The 17,279-nt window shown below is 55.6% G+C and overlaps 1 protein-coding gene across 1 annotated transcript in view; it reads left to right on the forward strand.

Moving 5' to 3' along the window:
• DNAJC11 (DnaJ heat shock protein family (Hsp40) member C11) overlaps positions 1 to 17,279 on the forward strand; it is a 64,075-nt gene that overhangs the window by 43,358 nt on the left and 3,438 nt on the right. Inside the window, exons 5-11 of the mRNA XM_008265984.5 lie at positions 2,177 to 2,305; positions 3,187 to 3,309; positions 4,291 to 4,364; positions 6,536 to 6,725; positions 7,315 to 7,400; positions 7,715 to 7,831; positions 15,820 to 15,975. Coding sequence (XP_008264206.3) covers positions 2,177 to 2,305; positions 3,187 to 3,309; positions 4,291 to 4,364; positions 6,536 to 6,725; positions 7,315 to 7,400; positions 7,715 to 7,831; positions 15,820 to 15,975 — 875 coding nt within the window. The remainder of the gene's footprint in view (positions 1 to 2,176; positions 2,306 to 3,186; positions 3,310 to 4,290; positions 4,365 to 6,535; positions 6,726 to 7,314; positions 7,401 to 7,714; positions 7,832 to 15,819; positions 15,976 to 17,279) is intronic.

The raw sequence follows: 17,279 nt of genomic DNA on the forward strand, positions 1-17,279 counted from the left end.
CACTAGGCTAATCCTCCGCCTGCGGCGCCAGCACACCAGGTTCTAGTCCCGGTCGGGGCACCGGATTCTGTCCCGGTTGCCCCTCTTCCAGGCCAGCTCTCTGCTGTGGCCAGGGAGTGCAGTGGAGGATGGCCCAAGTGCTTGGGCCCTGCACCCCATGGGAGACCAAGAGAAGCACCTGGCTCCTGCCTTTGGATCAGCGTGGTGCGCCGGCCGCGGTGGCCATTGGAAGGTGAACCAACAGCAATAGGAAGACCTTTCTCTCTGTCTCTCTCACTGTCCACTCTGCCTGTCAAAAAATAAAAATAAAAATTAAGTACCATTAGACCACCTCACCACCCCCTCTGAATTAAATATTCATTGTTATTTATTAAATATTTATTATTTAAATAGTTAAATAATAGTACATAAATTAAACTTCAGTAAAAAATGGGCTGGGTCTGGCACTGTGGCTGAGCAGGTTTTTTGGTGTTTCTTTAAGGATTTATTTTATTTATCTGAAAGAGAGAGAGAGAGAGAGAGAGAGAGGTCTTCCACCCACTGGTTCACTCCCCAAATGGCAGCAACGGCTGGAGCTGAGCCATTCCAAAACCAGGAGCCAGGAGCTTCTTCCGGGTCTCCCATGTAGGTGCAGGGGCCCAAGCACTTGGGCCATTTTCTGCTGCTTTCCCAGGTGTGTTAGCAGGGAGCTGGATCAGAAATGGAGCAGCTGGGAATCAAACTGGCGCACCCAGCCCACTACAGTGCTGGCATCCCATATGGGCACCTGTTCAAGTCCCGGCTGCTCCGCTTCCGATCCAGCTCTCTGCTAATGCTCCTGGGAAAGCAGCAGAAAATGGCCCAAGTGCTTGGACCCCTGCACCCACATGGGAGACTTGGAAGAAGCTTCTGGCTCCTGGCTTTGGATCAGCCCGGCTCCAGCCATTGGGGCCATCTGGGAGTGAACCAGCTGACGGAAGATATCTCTCTCCTCTCTCTCTCTTTGTGTCTGTTTCTCTAACTCTGCCTTTCAAATAAAATGAATTAAAAAAGAAAAAAATGGGCTGCAGTCTTTAGTAAATATGTGTATGGTCATGTTTTTTATCGATATATGCCCATTTGGAAAGTCTTCTGACTATGAAAGAAAATAGTAATAAACATTGATTTTCTGAATCAGGAGCATTTTTATCAGCAAGATTTTAGCTTAGTATTTTCTTGAGAGATGTAGGTTTCTGTTTGTAATAACTTTATCTCAAATTTTAGAAAGCAGAGCAGTTTTTCAGTCTCCCATTTGTTGATAATTTATTCTGTGTTCCTTCTCTTTGAAGGTAAGTTTATGGCATGGAGAGGCTTAAGGTGTTTTGTGATGTGAGTGTCTAGATGGGGTGGGCACTGTGACACAGCACGCTAGTGCTGGGGCCAGCAGTGCCTGAGATCAAGTCCTACCTCTGCTCTGACCCAGTTTCCTTCTGATGGACCTGGAAGCCAGATGATGACCCGAGCACGGGGCAGGCCTGGATATGGAGCTCTTGGCCTGGGGCTTCAACCTGGACCAGCCTCAGCTTTTGCAGGCATCTGGGGGGTAAACCAACAGTAGATTGTCTCTTTCAATCAGCTTTTTAAATTTTTTTAAGAAAGTATTTATTTATTTATTTAAAAAAGTTACAGAGAAAGGTAGAGCCAGAGAGAGGTCTTCCATTCTGCTGGTTCACTCTCTAAATGACCACAATGACCAGAGCTGAGCTGATCTGAAGCCAGGAGCTTCTTCCAGGTCTCCCACGTGGGTGCAGGAGCCCAAGGAGTTGGACCATCATCTACTGCTTTCCCAGACAGAGCTGGGATCGAAAGAGGGGCAGCTAGGACTCAAACCAGCGCCCGTGTGGGATGCTGGTGCTGCAGGCTGTGGCTTTGACCCACTGCGCCACAGTGCCAGCCCCAACACTTGTCCTTGACACATCATCCCTGTGCAGACCTGCTGGCTGGTCTCCTGGTCAGAGCAGCGCTCTCCAGCTCTGAGGTCTGTGGCGTGCTGCCGCTGTGTGGTTGGAGCCGGCATTCATGCTGGTGCGCTTGATAAGGGAGACTTGGACCTCAGGCCAGTGAGTCATGAAATCAGATGACTTGTCCCAATAAGCCGTGCGGCATTGACTGGTGCCACAGATACAAGCCCCTTCTGCTGACTGTTTTTCTGCCCCAGGGAACCATCAGCGTTGGAGTGGATGCCACCGACCTTTTTGATCGCTATGATGAGGAGTATGAAGATGTATCAGGAAGTGGCTTCCCACAGATTGAAATTAATAAAATGCACATATCCCAGTCCATCGAGGTAAAGCACAGAACTGGTCTCCAAGTACAGCAAGGGCTCGAGTTAATGGGGCACAGCGCTCCACGTGGCTGATGAGCGGCTGCTCTGGGCTTTTCTCATCTTTACTGGTGAACGGGTGCAGTTAGCCACTTAAAAAGGAGAACACTCCCGGCACAGCACCTTTCCTGCGCTGTAGCCAGCGTGAGTGCCGTGGCCTGATGCCCGGCGTCTCAGATCTCTCCCGTTAGGGAGTGTCCGTGCTCCGGGGGAAATAGAAGCCCAAGGTTTCGGTGATTTTAGGAGAGGAAGCAGACCTCCATGAATGATTCTGAGAACTGGTTTTGGCTTTAAGGCCTACCACATGTGTGCTGCAGCCACACAGCCGTTGTGTGGACGGCAGCCACCCTGCAACCCCAGCCCTGGGGCCACGGAAACGTCATCTTTGCCCACGACTGGCACGTGGCCGTGCGGCCATTCTCCTGAGGGCGGGCTCAGTAGGTCCACCGCCCCAGCTCTGTCATTTATTCTCAAGTGCGCCAGCCTGGAACACACCCTGACGGGGAGCTTGGCCCCTCTTGGAGCTGCCAGAGGAAGAGCTTCAGTCTCCTGTGGAACCCCGGGGGTGGGCGTGGGCGTGGGCCCCCACAGTGGGAAGGTGCCTGTGCATTCACTGTCCTGTACAGCTCTTGGCCCTCTGCTTCCCCTGGATTCTCAAACACTGCCTTCCTGACCACACATAGTTCATGACAAAACGAGAGGAAGGTAAGGAGGCCACTGCCAATGCCTCCCTGCGTACTTCCGAGCCGTGGGCCTCAGACTTGACGTGCGCTTGGTCATTAGGCTCCTGTCCTTTGTACTTCTGTTGCTGTGACTCATTTACTACCAGCAGATTTGTTTCCTAGGCACCCTTGACCACTACAGACACAGCCATCCTGTCTGGAAGCCTCTCGACCCAGAATGGGAACGGAGGGGGCTCCATTAACTTTGCGCTCAGGCGAGTCACTTCGGCGAAAGGGTGGGGAGAGGTAAGAAGTCTCTGGGCTGCAGTGTTCTGCCCACACAAAGCCGTGTTTGTGAACCTGCCCCTCTAAAGGACCTGGGTGGCCACGGCATTGGGTAACAGGGTGCTGGCTGTCAGACTCCAGAAGTTGGCCCCAGAAGAAAAGCTTATGTCGTACCTGAAGAGTCCTGACAGTCTGCCAAGCAGTTGAAGCCAGGACACAAAGCGTGATTTCCTTTGTGACGCCGACTCAGAAACCCGGCCTCTGGGCCTCGGCGTCTGTCCCTTGGCACAGACACCTGCAGGCCGTTCAGGAGGTGGCACCTGCTGGTCAGCGCTGGGGTCCACGGATCACTGGTGCTACCGAGCAAGTTGAGCTGCATCGAATTAACACTGGAGAGCTGCCTTGGACGTCCCCCAGGGTAGTAAGTGAGGCAGCCAGAGCCGGCCGTAACTTCCAAGGCCGTGCGAGTGTGGAACTGCTGATGGGCGGAGACACCAGACCCCTGAGGACCACCCCCAGCCACCTGTGAGACTGGGAGCAGAGTGAGAAGGCGCAGGAGCTGGCACCGTGGGGGTGGGGTGGGGGCACGTGGCTGTCGTGGGCGCTCTGCAGAGGGTGGTTCTGCCGTGGGGAGCCCTTCGGCCTCTTATGCCCCGAGCCAGGGCGCCAGGGCGAGCAGTGTTTCCTTTGGGGGCCCATTTCTGAAAGCTGGGCCCCTGTGGATTGGGCAGCAGTCATTGTCACCTGCAAAGGTGACGTTGAGACAGGAAGACGCATCCGCCCCTCCTGCTGAGCCCTGGCAAGGGCGTTGAAGCCAAGGCAGGGGTCCTGACCAGAGGTGCGGTCCTGACCAGAGGTGGGGTTCCGACCGGAGGTGGGGTCCTGACCGGAGGTGGGGTCCTGACCAGAGGTGGGGTTCTGACCAGAGGTGCATCCCTGGGACCTGGGCTGCTGCTGGGGAATAATAACACAATTAATACTTTCTCTTTCTTTTTCAAACAGTTGGAATTTGGAGCTGGAGACCTCCAGGGGCCGTTATTTGGTCTCAAGCTGTTCCGTAATCTCACGCCAAGATGGTAAATAGGAGAGAGCCCCCTTGAGCGGACTGTGTTGCCTTCTGGTCAGGGTCACGTGGGGTTATCCTGTGTGTCCTGCAAGGCTACCAGGCACACTGGGCAGACCCGCAGCGCTGACAGTGTGGGCAGTGTGTGGGCTGGAACGAGCACGCACTCATGGGGGAGGGGGGCAGGGGTCCCAGCCAGGCCTCACCCTCTGCTTCACAGACCCCTCCCCATTCTGTGAGGGACTGGCTCAGGTCTGAAGTGCTAAAGCACTTAGCATGGGTCATTTCTTGGTCCCAGAGAGAAAGTTGGGTGCTGGTGCCAGAGCTCTCACAGCCTCTGCCTCTGTCGTCCGTGAGGCAGCAGAGGTCACGGCCGTGCCTCGGAGTCTGCTGCACGTTTGGGGGTGGAATGTCTGCAAGTTCACATCAGAGTATTGGGTGGAAGATAAGTGAAACCTGTCCCAGGGCAGGAAGTAGCCAGCTACTGGCACTGGGCCATGACCTAAGCCCTGGCTGCCAGGAGGGTTGTCCAGGCAAGAGAGAGAGGTCTTCCATCTGCTGGTTCACTGCCCAGATGGCTGCAATGGCCAGAGCTGCACCAATCCGGAGCCAGGAGCTTCTTTTGGGTCTCCCGCATGGGTGCAAGGGCCCAAGGATTTGGGCCATCTTCTGCTTTCCCAGACCATGGCAGAGAGCTGGATGGGAAGTGGAGCAGCCAGGTCATGAACCGGCGCCCATATGGAATGCTGGCGCTTTGGGCCAGGGTGTTAACCCGCTGCGCCAGTGCCAGCCCCCGCGAGGTAATTCTTAAGATCAGACAAGTTTGGAAGACACTTCATTGAGGAAAATCTTTTGACCATTTCATTCTGGTTGAGCTTCAAGGTGTCCACTGAGTGGTCACCAAGGGTCCAGGTGACAGGTCATCAGCCTCAGTGGTAGGTTTGGCAGTGGGGTTGTTCCGTTCCCAGAATCTGCCGGGCTTGAGAATGCAGGCTGCCAGCCGGTGGGTGCACAGCAGCACGCTGGTTACAGAGCTGCTCCCGGGCTCCTAGCCCCTGGGGAGTGCTCCTGGGCTCGCCGTCTGGGCTCTGCCTTGCTCGTCTCCCCATCGAATGCTGGTTTTCTGGACGATGCTGGCCAAAGTTGCTGAGTCTCTTTCATGAAACAGCGAGTTCTTAAGTTGTGTTTAGAATGTCGCTCTGGAACGTTCGCTTGTAGTTCTTGTCTCTGTGCTCGCTCCTCTGACCCTGGAGTGGCTGAAGCAAGAGGTGGTAGCTGTTGTCCTGTGGGACTGAGTTGGAGAACAGGTGTTGGCTAGGGGCCCCGTGGCGAGTCAGGCGTTGGTACTTCATTCATTCAGCCATGGCCAGCTGTTAGATTTGAGTGAAGCAGTGATATTGATAAGAATGATCCTGTTAATTGTTTTAGGGTAAGAGGTTCACTTCTAGTACTTGGAACAGAAACTAAATATTGGCCGTTTATTTATTGAGTGCTGGAAGTTTACTCACAAAACCAGCTGGTTGTTCCCCTTTCCTGCCCTGCATGGAGTATTGTGCGTTAGTGAAATGAAATACCCAGTTTTGACCAGAAGATGGGGCTAAACTCCTTTGGAAGCAAACTTCCGTGGCCGTTCGTGCAGTGGCGGATCTGGTATCTTCCGTCAGTACGCAGCCGTGGGTGCCCAGCAGAAGCCCACGGGCACTGCGGCCCGGCCCCCACCCAGAAAGTCTGATTGAATCAGCGTGGGGTGCCCTGAGTGAATAAGTGGGGCTCAGGCTCTGCTGCACATTCAAAACCCTGTAACCCCTCCCAGCCCCTGCCAGAGGTCAGAATGCCCGGGGCGGGAGCCAGCAGAGTTTTGCAGTAAGCTGGTGAACCCTGTGCCCTGGGCCACCCGTTTGAGAACCTCCCCAAAGTGATTCTAACTCGCCGCCCGTCTGGGCTGGGTGGACTTAGTAACAGGCTTACAAATGCCTCTGTGGGCACAGCTGAGGTTGGAGTAGACGGGGTGGGAGTGAGGTCAGGAGGGAGAGCTCTGAAGAGTCCCTCCTCCCCGTGCAGATGGAGCCGTGGTCTCCTGCCTTGCCTTGCTGGGAGCGGCCCAGGGATTCATGCATGAGCAGGGTCTTAGCCTGGCAGAGGAGGTGACAACAGCTGAGAGCAAACGTCTGTCTGTGCCCCTAGCTTTGTGACGACGCACTGTGCGCTGCAGTTTTCATCCCGAGGCATCCGGCCTGGCCTCACCACGGTCCTCGCTCGGAACCTGGACAAGAACACAGTGGGCTACCTGCAGTGGCGGTGGGGCATCCAGTCAGCCATGAACACTAGCATTGTCCGGGACACCAAGACCAGCCACTTCACTGTGGCCCTGCAGGTGAGCCGAGGGGCCCGTGCTCAGGAGCAAGCCCACAAGAGCTTCACAGGGTGTTGAAAGACTAGTCTCGGGCTCCTGAAGCAGCTCTGATCAGATTAAACAAAAATAGGCGCCATTTTACCATCTTCTGGTGGGAGGAGCCCACAGAATCCAGGTGGGAGCCCTGACTGGCACACAGAGCCGTGAAGCAGAGTGACACACGCCGAGGCCACTGTGGCCCTCAGTGAGGGAGCCAGTGAAAAGCTGGACAAGCAGAGGCCCCAGGGGCAGAGGCTCCTCAGCGCCCGCCAGTGGCCTCCACAGGCTTGGCACTGTCGGCTTTTATTTCATGAGAAGCTAGAAAGCCAGGTTTTTATGTGACATCTCCCGGTTTCAAATGCTGCCACGTACTGCATAGCGATGTTTCCGCTGGTGACAGACCACGCGATGTCAGTGATGGATTTGGTCCATGTCCACCCTGCAGCTGCCAGCGTGTGGTCCCTGCCGTGGAGGCCAGTGCATAGAAATGCCCGGCAGCTAGTGGGGCCGAGGCCCACCGTCCAGGGTCACAAGGACTAGCTGTGCACCTGTTTGCCTCTTGTCTCTGCAGCTGGGAGTCCCTCACTCCTTTGCACTGATCAGCTATCAGCACAAGTTTCAGGATGATGACCAGACTCGCGTGAAAGGGTCCCTCAAGTAAGTCCTGGCTGCCAGTGCCGGTGTGCAGGTCAGTGGAGGGGTTCCTCTGAGCCCGGCCCGTGCAGAGTGCCCGCTCACATGGGGCTGTGTGTGCTTGGTGCTCTGGGCGCCTCCTGTCGCGGGGCCATGAGGGTCAGGTGCCCCTCAGCCGTGGCAGGAACAAAGTCGACTGAAACACCGGGTCATGGGTGACCAGCTCTGTGCTGTCCACAACTGAGGACCCCGTGGGAGGGGTAGGCATGCAGCCCCTCCAGGTGGAGGGCACTGGCATTAATGAGCCGTGCTGGCTGGTGGCGTTCTGCTCCCTACAGGGCCGGCTTCTTTGGGACGGTGGTGGAGTATGGCGCCGAGAGGAAGATCTCCAGGCACAGTGTTCTGGGTGCTGCCGTCAGCATTGGAGTCCCCCAGGGTGTTTCCCTCAAAGTCAAGTAAGTTGAACTCAGATGTGCTGGTCAGAGAAGGCGGGCAGCTCCCCTGGGCTTTTCCACACGGAGGAGGAAGAAGCCTTTGCCTTGTGGTTTTGTTGCTTCTGTCCAGAGTGTGGATGCCAAAGCCCAGCACTGAGCTGGTGAGGCCTGACTGCTCCACCACCATTGTCCCTGGTTCTCGCCAGTACCAGCACCGCCACAGCGGACGGAGCCCACGGCTCAACTCAGCACCTCACCAGACAGTTCTGGTGGTGCCCCCGCCCTCTGCACGCTCTAGTCTGCCCTTCTCTTTCCTCTGCTTTGCAGGACCGTGTCTGCTGGCTCCTGGGGCGTTTCTCTCTGAACTCACGCCACTCAGGCCTTCTCTCCCAGCCCTCGCCAGGAGTAGCCTTACTGGGTCCCCAGTGGGCGCTGGCCTTCCTTGCACCAGGTCAGGGCTTGGTCTCCACAGCTTCTCCCTCAGTGGCCCGCAGCCTACATAGGGACTCCAGCACTGGGTTTCCCAGGCTTCTGGGTAGAGGCTCCACCGTGGGCGTGGTCCTCCTCCATGTCATCTTCAGTTCCTAGCATCGGGTCAGCCTCACGCGCTCAGCGCCTCCCTGCTCTAAGGCCCCGCGCTGGGCCTGCAGCCTGCTCCACCTCTGGGTCTCCAGCTTTATTTTCACAGTCGCCCTCCACCTGGCAGGTTTCACCTACCCAGATCAGCCAACCTCAGGCTGAAATATTCGGGAGTGTCTGCACTGAACATGTACAGATTTTTTCTTTTTGTCATTAGTCCCTGAACAGTTCAGTATAATAACTATCCACATAGCATTGATGTTATTTAGTATTTTTTTGAAGATTTATTTATTTATTTGAAAGTCAGAGTTACACAGAGAGAAGGAGAGGCAGAGAGAGAGAGGTCTTCTATCTGATGGTTCACTCCCCAGTTGGCCACATTGGCCAGAGCTGTGCCAATCTGGAGCCAAGAGCTTCTTTCAGGTCTCCCACATGGGTGCAGGGACCCAAGGACTTGGGCTGTCTTCTGCTGCCTCCCGGGCACGTTAGCTGGGAGCTGGGGCTGAAGCAAATCTGCCAGGAGATAATAGCACCGTTGGTGCAGGCGTTTGCGCCAGCAGTTAAGACACTGGTTGGGGCACCCACATCACAGGCAGCAGGCCTGGGTTCATGTTCTGTCCTCCACTCCGCTAATGTGCACCCTGGGGGGCAGTGGGTGATGGCTTGAGTAGTTCAGTTCCTGCCACCCACGTGGGAGGCCTGGTTGAGTTCTGGTTCCTGGCTTGATCCAGCCCCAGCTGTTTTGGGAATTTGGGGATGGGAACTGTGTCTTTTAAAAAAATTAATTTAAGGTATACAAATTTCATGTATTTCATATATATACAGATTTAGAAACATAGTGAACTGTCCATGTTACCACCCTTCTTCTTCCTCCTCTCCTATTCCCACTCTTAATTTTTACAAAGATCTATTTTCAGTTCATACTCATAAGATTAACCCTACACTAAGAGTTCAACAAATAGCGTGAAGAAAAAAAAACACTGTTCCTTAACAGTAGAGACAAGGGCTGTAAGCAGTCATCAGACCTCAGAATGTCCATTTCACTCTAGTACATTGCATTTTAGGTACTCTGTTAGTTACCACAGATCAGGGAAAACATATGGTATCTCTTTTTGGGACTGGCTTAGTTCACTAAGTGTAATGGTTTCCAGTTGCATGCATTTTGTTGCAAATGACAGGATTCATTTTTTTATCACTGCATAGTATTCCGTAGTGTATATGTACCATAATTTCTTGGTCCAGTCATCAGTTGATGGACATCTGGGTAGATTCCATGTCTTAGCTGTTCTAAATTGAGCTGCAGTGAACATAGGGGTACAGATGACTCTATCATCGGCTGATTTCGTTTTGTTTGGGTAATTCCCTAGAGTGGGATTGCTGGGTCATGTGGTGGATCTATTTCCGGCTTTCAGAGGTATCCCAAACTGTCTTCAGCAACGGCTGCACCAGTTTGCATCCCCACCAGCAGTGGAGTTAGATACCTTTTTCCCCACATCCTCACCAGCATTAATTATTTGTTGATTTCTGTATGGGAGCCATTCTCACTGGGGTGAGGTGAAACCTCATTGTGGTTTTGATTTGCATTTCCCTGATGGCTAGTGATCCTGAGCATTTTTTCGTGTGCCTGTTGGCCATTTGAATTTCCTCTTTTTAGAAATGCCTGTTCAAGTCCTTTGCCCATTTCTTAAATGGATTGTTTGCTTTGTTATGGCTGAGTTTCTTGAGCTCTTCACAGATTCTGGATATTAATCCTTTGTCAGTTTCATAGTTTGCAAATATTTTCTCCCATTCTGTCACTTGTTGAGTGTTTCTTTTGCAGTGCAGAAGCTTCTCAGCTTGATGTGATCCCATTTGTCGATTGTGGTTTTCAGTCTTGGCTTTGACTGCCTGTGCTTCTGGGGTCTTTTCCAAGAAGTCTTTGCCTATGCCAGTGTCTTGCAGTTTCCCTAATGTTCTCTAGTAATTTGATGGTATCAGGTCATAGATTTAGGTCCTTGATCCATGTTGTGGATTTTTGTGTAAGCTGTAAGGTAGGGGTCTTACTTCATACTCCTGCATGTGGAGATCCAGTTTCCCCAGCACCATTTGTTGAGAAGACTTGTCCTTGCTCCAGGAATTGATTTTAGTTCTTTTTTTTTTTTTTTTTTTAAGATTTATTCATTTGCAAGTCAGAGTTACACAGAGAGAGGGAGAGAGGTCCTGCATCCATTGGTTCACTCCCCAAATTGTCACAACGGCCGGAACTGCGCCGATCCGGAGCCAGGAGCCCCCTCCAGGCCTCCGTCGCTGGTGCAGGGGCCCAAGGACCTGGGCCATCCTCCACTGCTTTCCCAGGCCACAGCAGAGAGCCGGATCGGAAGCAGAGCAGCCGGGACTAGAATGGGCGCCCACATGGGATGCTGGCGCCCCAGGCCAGGGCATCACCATACTGCGCCATAGCACCAGCCCCATGATTTTAGTTCCTTTGTCAGAGATAAATAAGGTTGCTATGTGGATTGATTCCTGGACTTTCTGTGCCCCCCCCCCCTTTTTTGTTTCTTTTTGCTTAAGATTTATTTATTTGAGAGGCATAGTTACAGAGAGAGGGGTCCTCCACCCACTGAGTCTCTCCCCAAATGGCCAGAGCAGGGCTGAGCTGAAGCCAGGAGCCTCTTCCCAGTCTCCCACGCGGGTGTAGGGGCCCAAGCACTTGGACTGTCTTCTACTGCTTTCCCAGGCCTTCTGTAGGGAGCTGGCTCAAAAGTGGAGCAGCCAGGACCGGCATTATGGGCAGTTGTTCAGCCTAACCTACTGTGCATAGCACTGGACCCTGGAGTTTCTGTTCTGTTCCATTGGTCTACACGGGTCTTTTTTTGCCAGTACCAGACTGTTTCATTATAACTGCCCTGTAGTATATCTGGAAACTGGGTATTGTGTTTTCTATAAGATTGCTTTAGCTATTCAGGGTCTTGTTTCCATGTGAATTTTAGCATTGTTTTTTCTAGATCTGAGAAGAGTGTCATTGGTATTTTTTGATTGGGATCAGTCTGTAAATTGTAATTGGTAATGTGGACGTTTTGATTATATTAATGTTCCCAGGCCACAAGCGGAAGATTTTTCCTTTTTTTTTTTTGGTTTCTTTATTTTTTTCTTTAATGTTTTGTAATTTTCCTCATAGAAATCTTTGACATCCTTGGTTAAATTTATTCCAAGGTATTTAATTTTTTTGTAGCTATAGTGAATGTGATTGATCTTAGAAATTCTTTCTCAGCCATGGCATTTACTGTGTATACAAAGGCTGTTGATTTTTGTGTGTTAATTTTATGAGTTTGAGTAGTCTCTTAGTGGAATCTTTTGGTCCCCTATATATAGAATCATGTCATCTGCAAATAGGGCTAGCTTTGACTTCCTCCTTCCCAATTTGTTATTCATTTGATTTCTCTTCGTTGCCTAATGGCTCTGGCTAAAACTTCCAGGTGTGTCTCTCTCCAATTTAAAAAAAAAAAGAAAAAAGAAAAAAGTATACAAGAGGCTGTCCACTCTGCCTGTTTAGAAATATATATATAAAAAAAAAAGTATACGAGAGGATCTACATAAGTTACATGCAAATACCACACCATTTTGTATAAGGAATTGGAGCAGCCTCAGAATTTGATATCTGCACCAGTTCCCCGGTGTCCAGCTTCTCTTTCCAGATCTCTGCTCGGGTCTCCGACAGCATCGTGGATGCCCCACGTCCAGAACAGAACTGCAGACGCGTCTTCTGCCAGCAGACGCCCAAACCCCACAAAGCCTGTCTTCCCCTTCTTGGCGCACGAGCCCGCCAGCCTGCAGGAGCCTCGTGCCGGAGCCTCAGGGTCACCTGAGAGCGCTCCTTCTGCCCTCGCTATGGAGCTGACACAGCTCAGAACCATCCTGCACTGCTCTGAAGTGCCCGCGTCTCTCACAGCCTCACAGCTGCCCCTTCTCTGTCACGGCCACAGCTGCTCTCCTTTGCCCCTTGCAGCCTGTGCTCCACACTCGCAGGAGAGTCCTTTTGAAATGTCAGCCCGTGCCGCTCTTGGCGGAAATCCTCAGGGACTCGGGGTCCACAGGTCTTCCGTGTTGACGGGCAGCGTGCTGTAGCAGGTTCAGCCTCCCCCAGGGCACTGCATCCCGTTGCAGTGCCAGTTTGAGTCGCAGCTGCTCTGCTTCCAGTCCAGCCCCCTGCTAATGCATCCTCAAGGACAGCAGGTGGGGGTTCGAGTGCGTGGGCCCTGCATGACTTGTCTCCTGGCCAGCCTGTGCTCGTCCTGGTGGTGCACCACGTGCAGCTGAACAGAGTGCACTCCGGGGTTGGCTGCCATGCTGGTCAGCACCAGCTGGACCCAGGCACTGACGGCACTGACCACCATCTCCGCGACCGGCGGCTGGCCGGGTGTCCCTCAGCTGTGCGGGGTGTGTCACCTCCGCGACCGGCGGCTGGCCGGGTGTCCCTCAGCTGTGCGGGGTGTGTCACCTCCACGACCGGCGGCTGGCCGGGTGTCCCTCAGCTGTGCGGGGTGTGTCACCTCCGCGACCGGCGGCTGACCGGGTGTCCCTCAGCTGTGCGGGGTGTGTCACCTCCGTGACCGGCGGCTGGCCCGGTGTCCCTCAGCTGTGCGGGGTGTGTCACCTCCGCGACCGGCGGCTGGCCGGGTGTCCCTCAGCTGTGCGGGGTGTGTCACCTCCGCGACCGGCGGCTGGCCCGGTGTCCCTCAGCTGTGCGGAGTGTGTCACCTCCGTGACCGGCGGCTGGCCGGGTGTCCCTCAGCTGTGCGGGGTGTGTCACCTCCGTGACCGGCGGCTGGCCCGGTGTCCCTCAGCTGTGCGGGGTGTGTCACCTCCGTGACTGGCGGCTGGCCCGGTGTCCCTCAGCTGTGCGGAGTGTGTCACCTCCGCGACCGGCGGCTAGTCCAGTGCCCCTCAGCTGTGCGGGGTGTGTCACCTCCGCGACCGGTGGCTGGCCGGGTGCCCCTCAGCTGTGCGGGGTGTGTCACCTCCGCGACCGGCGGCTGACCGGGTGTCCCTCAGCTGTGCGGGGTGTGTCACCTCCGCGACCGGCGGCTGGCCCGGTGTCCCTCAGCTGTGCGGGGTGTGTCACCTCCGTGACCGGCGGCTGGCCCGGTGTCCCTCAGCTGTGCGGGGTGTGTCACCTCCGTGACCGGCGGCTGGCCCGGTGTCCCTCAGCTGTGCGGGGTGTGTCACCTCCGTGACCGGCGGCTGGCCGGGTGTCCCTCAGCTGTGCGGGGTGTGTCACCTCCGCGACCGGTGGCTGGCCGGGTGTCCCTCAGCTGTGCGGGGTGTGTCACCTCCACGACCGGCGGCTGGCCGGGTGTCCCTCAGCTGTGCGGGGTGTGTCACCTCCGCGACCGGCGGCTGACCGGGTGTCCCTCAGCTGTGCGGGGTGTGTCACCTCCGCGACCGGCGGCTGGCCGGGTGTCCCTCAGCTGTGCGGAGTGTGTCACCTCCGTGACCGGCGGCTGGCCCGGTGTCCCTCAGCTGTGCGGGGTGTGTCACCTCCGTGACCGGCGGCTGGCCCGGTGTCCCTCAGCTGTGCGGGGTGTGTCACCTCCGTGACTGGCGGCTGGCCCGGTGTCCCTCAGCTGTGCGGAGTGTGTCACCTCCGCGACCGGCGGCTAGTCCAGTGCCCCTCAGCTGTGCGGGGTGTGTCACCTCCGCGACCGGTGGCTGGCCGGGTGCCCCTCAGCTGTGCGGGGTGTGTCACCTCCGCGACCGGTGGCTGGCCGGGTGTCCCTCAGCTGTGCGGGGTGTGTCACCTCCGTGACCGGCAGCTGGCCCGGTGCCCCTCAGCTGTGCGGGGTGTGTCACCTCCGCGACCGGTGGCTGGCCGGGTGTCCCTCAGCTGTGCGGGGTGTGTCACCTCCGTGACCGGCAGCTGGCCCGGTGTCCCTCAGCTGTGCGGGGTGTGTCACCTCCGTGACCGGCAGCTGGCCCGGTGTCCCTCAGCTGTGCGGGGTGTGTCACCTACGCAACCGGCAGCTGGCCCGGTGCCCCTCAGCTGTGCGGGGTGTGTCACCTCCAGCTGTTACTGTAGGCTTGCTGCTTTTCCGCAGTTTCTGTTGCTCAGGTGAGATTTTCTCTCTCCTTCTTTGCGAGTATATTTTCTCTCCTCTCTCTCCAAGGCTGGTGCAAACACCTGCTTTAATAACAATCCTCCCGCTCTGACACCTGGGTCGGGCAGGCACCTGTGAGTGCGGCTGCGGCCCTGTGCCCCAGTGCTGAGTGAGACGTGGGGACTGCAGGCACTCCCTCCCAAGGGCGCTGGCCGTCCTGTGCGGCTGACTTGGCTATGCTCCAGCTGCAAGCTGCGACTCACTTGTGTCAGTCACACCTGCGCCCCCGAGATGCGGCGTCAGCTAGAGACCCGCACTGCGCAGAGCTCTCTGCCGCCCTCAGGGGGGTCCCTTCCTGGACATGCCAGCTGCCGAGCGAGCGCGCCCTGCTCGGAGCGCCCGTCCTTGCATCTAGCGTGACTCCAGGCATCCTTGCAGAGTGCAGCCAGCCCCTGTGGCAGACTGCCACTCACCCCAGGCTCTCTGCGGCTCACCTGGAGCCACTGGAGCCCTGCGGGGGGGGCCCCGTTCTTGAGTACCCCCATCTGCCTGCCGTTGGGCCCCAGAAAGGATGATTGGTCCAGTGGGAGCCGCTCGGCCATTACTGGAAGAGAACCTTCTGGATTCCCTACTTCTGCAGTCTTCCCGAACCTTTCAAACTCGCCAGTTAAAGACAGGTGTCCGGCCGGCGCCGCGGCTCACTAGGCTAATCCTCCACCTTACGGCACTGGCACACCGGGTTCTAGTCCCGGTCGGGGCGCTGGATTCTGTCCCGGTTGCCCCTCTTCCAGGCCAGCTCTCTGCTGTGGCCCGGGAACGCAGTGGAGGGTGGCCCAAGTGCTTGGGCCCTGCACCCCATGGGAGACCAGGAGAAGCACCTGGCTCCTGCCATCGGATCAGCGCGGTGTGCCGGCTGCAGCACTCCGGCCGTGGTGGCCATTGGAGGGTGAACCAACGGCAAAGGAAGACCTTTCTCTCTCTCTCTCTCTCACTGTCCACCCTGCCTGTCAAAAAAAAAAAAAAAAAAGACAAACAAAAAGACAGGTGTGACTTTCAGAGGCCAGAGGAGTCCTCAGCCGTGGGTGTCACAGCTGTAGGGGACATTTGCTCCCTTTAAGCCTCAGCTCTGTTACTTTGCCCTGCGGCGAGCGTGCAGTGGGACCTTTCTCTGTCACGTGCGGCAGAACTGGCCGTGAAACTTCGGGGTAGGGAACCGGATTGTGGCGCCAGCAGACGCGGTTCCCTGCAGCTGGCGTGCTGTGTGTGTGTGAGTTGTCTTCCTGCGGCTGAGACCCTGTGACCCATCCCTGGAAAACCTGCCTCAGCTGGGTGTGTTTTGTTGCGCTCACTCCACAGGTTAAACCGGGCCAGTCAGACCTACTTCTTCCCTATTCATCTGACGGACCAGCTCCTCCCCAGCGCCGTCTTCTACGCCACGGTGGGGCCCCTCGTGGTCTACTTCGCTATGCACCGTCTGATCATCAAACCCTACCTCAGGGCTCAGAAAGAGAAGTGAGTTCAGAGCATGTCGGGGTGTTTGTGAACTTTGCTGCCTGAAGGGGAGCTAAGAATAGACGTTGCCCAGGGGTTATTAGGACAATGACCTGAGTTACTGCTTGGTGCTGGAGTCAGGAAGCGTTAACTGTTCTGCCGTGGGACCCACGGCTCTCAGCCCCGCCCTTGTCCTTGCTCCCTTCAGAAAGCAGACGTGGTGTGTCAGGTAGTTGGCCTCCTACACGTGTCCACAAGAAAGACCAGAACAGCTTTCCTGCCTCTCGCCCGAACCGCTTGTTCCGAGTGCTGAGTGTGGCCGAGCGGGTCCTGGATTCCAGTCTCGGAAGTCGCGGTCTCGGCTGGTTCTGCAGCCTCCTGTCGAGCCCACTGGGCACGGCCTTGACTCAGCTCCCGGGGAGCAGCTCTGCAGAGCACGCGGCAACTTCCATGGCGCCCTTTTTTTTTTTTTTCTTCTAAGATTTCTTTATTTGAAAGGCAGAGTTAAAGAGAGGGAGAGACAGATCTTCCATCTACTGGTTCACTCCCCAGTGGACGCAGTGGCTGGGCTGGGCCCATCTGAAACCAGGAGCTTCTCTGGGTTTCCCACATGAGTGCAGGGGCCCAAGCACTTGGGCCATCTCCTGCTGCTTTCCCAGGTGCATTAGCAGGGAGCTGGATCAGAAGTGGAGCAGCCGGGACTCGAACTGGCACCCATTTATGGGATACTGGCACTGTAGGTGGTGGCTTTATCTACTGCACTGGCCCCCCATGTTTCCCTTTAAAATGATCTAATTCAGGGGCTGGTGCTGTGGTGATGGGTGCTGGTTTGAGTCCCAGCTGCTCCACTTCTGATCCAGCTGCCTGCTAATTCACTTGGGAAGGCAGTGGAAGATGGCCCAAGTATTTGGGCCCCTGCACTCAACGTGGGAGACCCAGAAGAAGCTCCTGACTTCAGATTGGCCCAGCCCTGCCGTTGCAGCCATTTGGGGAGTGAACCAGCAAATGGAAGACCTCGCTCTCTGTCCCTTCCTCTTTCTGTCTGTAACTCTGCCTCTCAAATAAAAAAATAATTTTTTTCATTATCTCATTTAATAGAGCCCTGAGCTCAGAGCGTCCTCTCTGGCGCCCTTCAGCCTCTGGGTCTCCGCAGGCAGGCACTGACTCCTGAGAAGGCTGGAGGCTGGGGCCAGAACGCGTGCTGGTCAGGCCTGAGAGGACAGGTACACGCTGGCCCCGAGTCCCTGCAGAATGTGTTGTTAAGGTAGCATGAGTCGTTCCTACCAAAAATGTTATTTAGTACTCCCGGGGGGTTGGCAGGCCTC

Source organism: Oryctolagus cuniculus, chromosome 7, assembly GCF_051225735.1.
Source record: "Oryctolagus cuniculus isolate XC-2025 breed Fujian yellow rabbit chromosome 7, ASM5122573v1, whole genome shotgun sequence".
NCBI classification, from domain to species: domain Eukaryota; kingdom Metazoa; phylum Chordata; class Mammalia; order Lagomorpha; family Leporidae; genus Oryctolagus; species Oryctolagus cuniculus.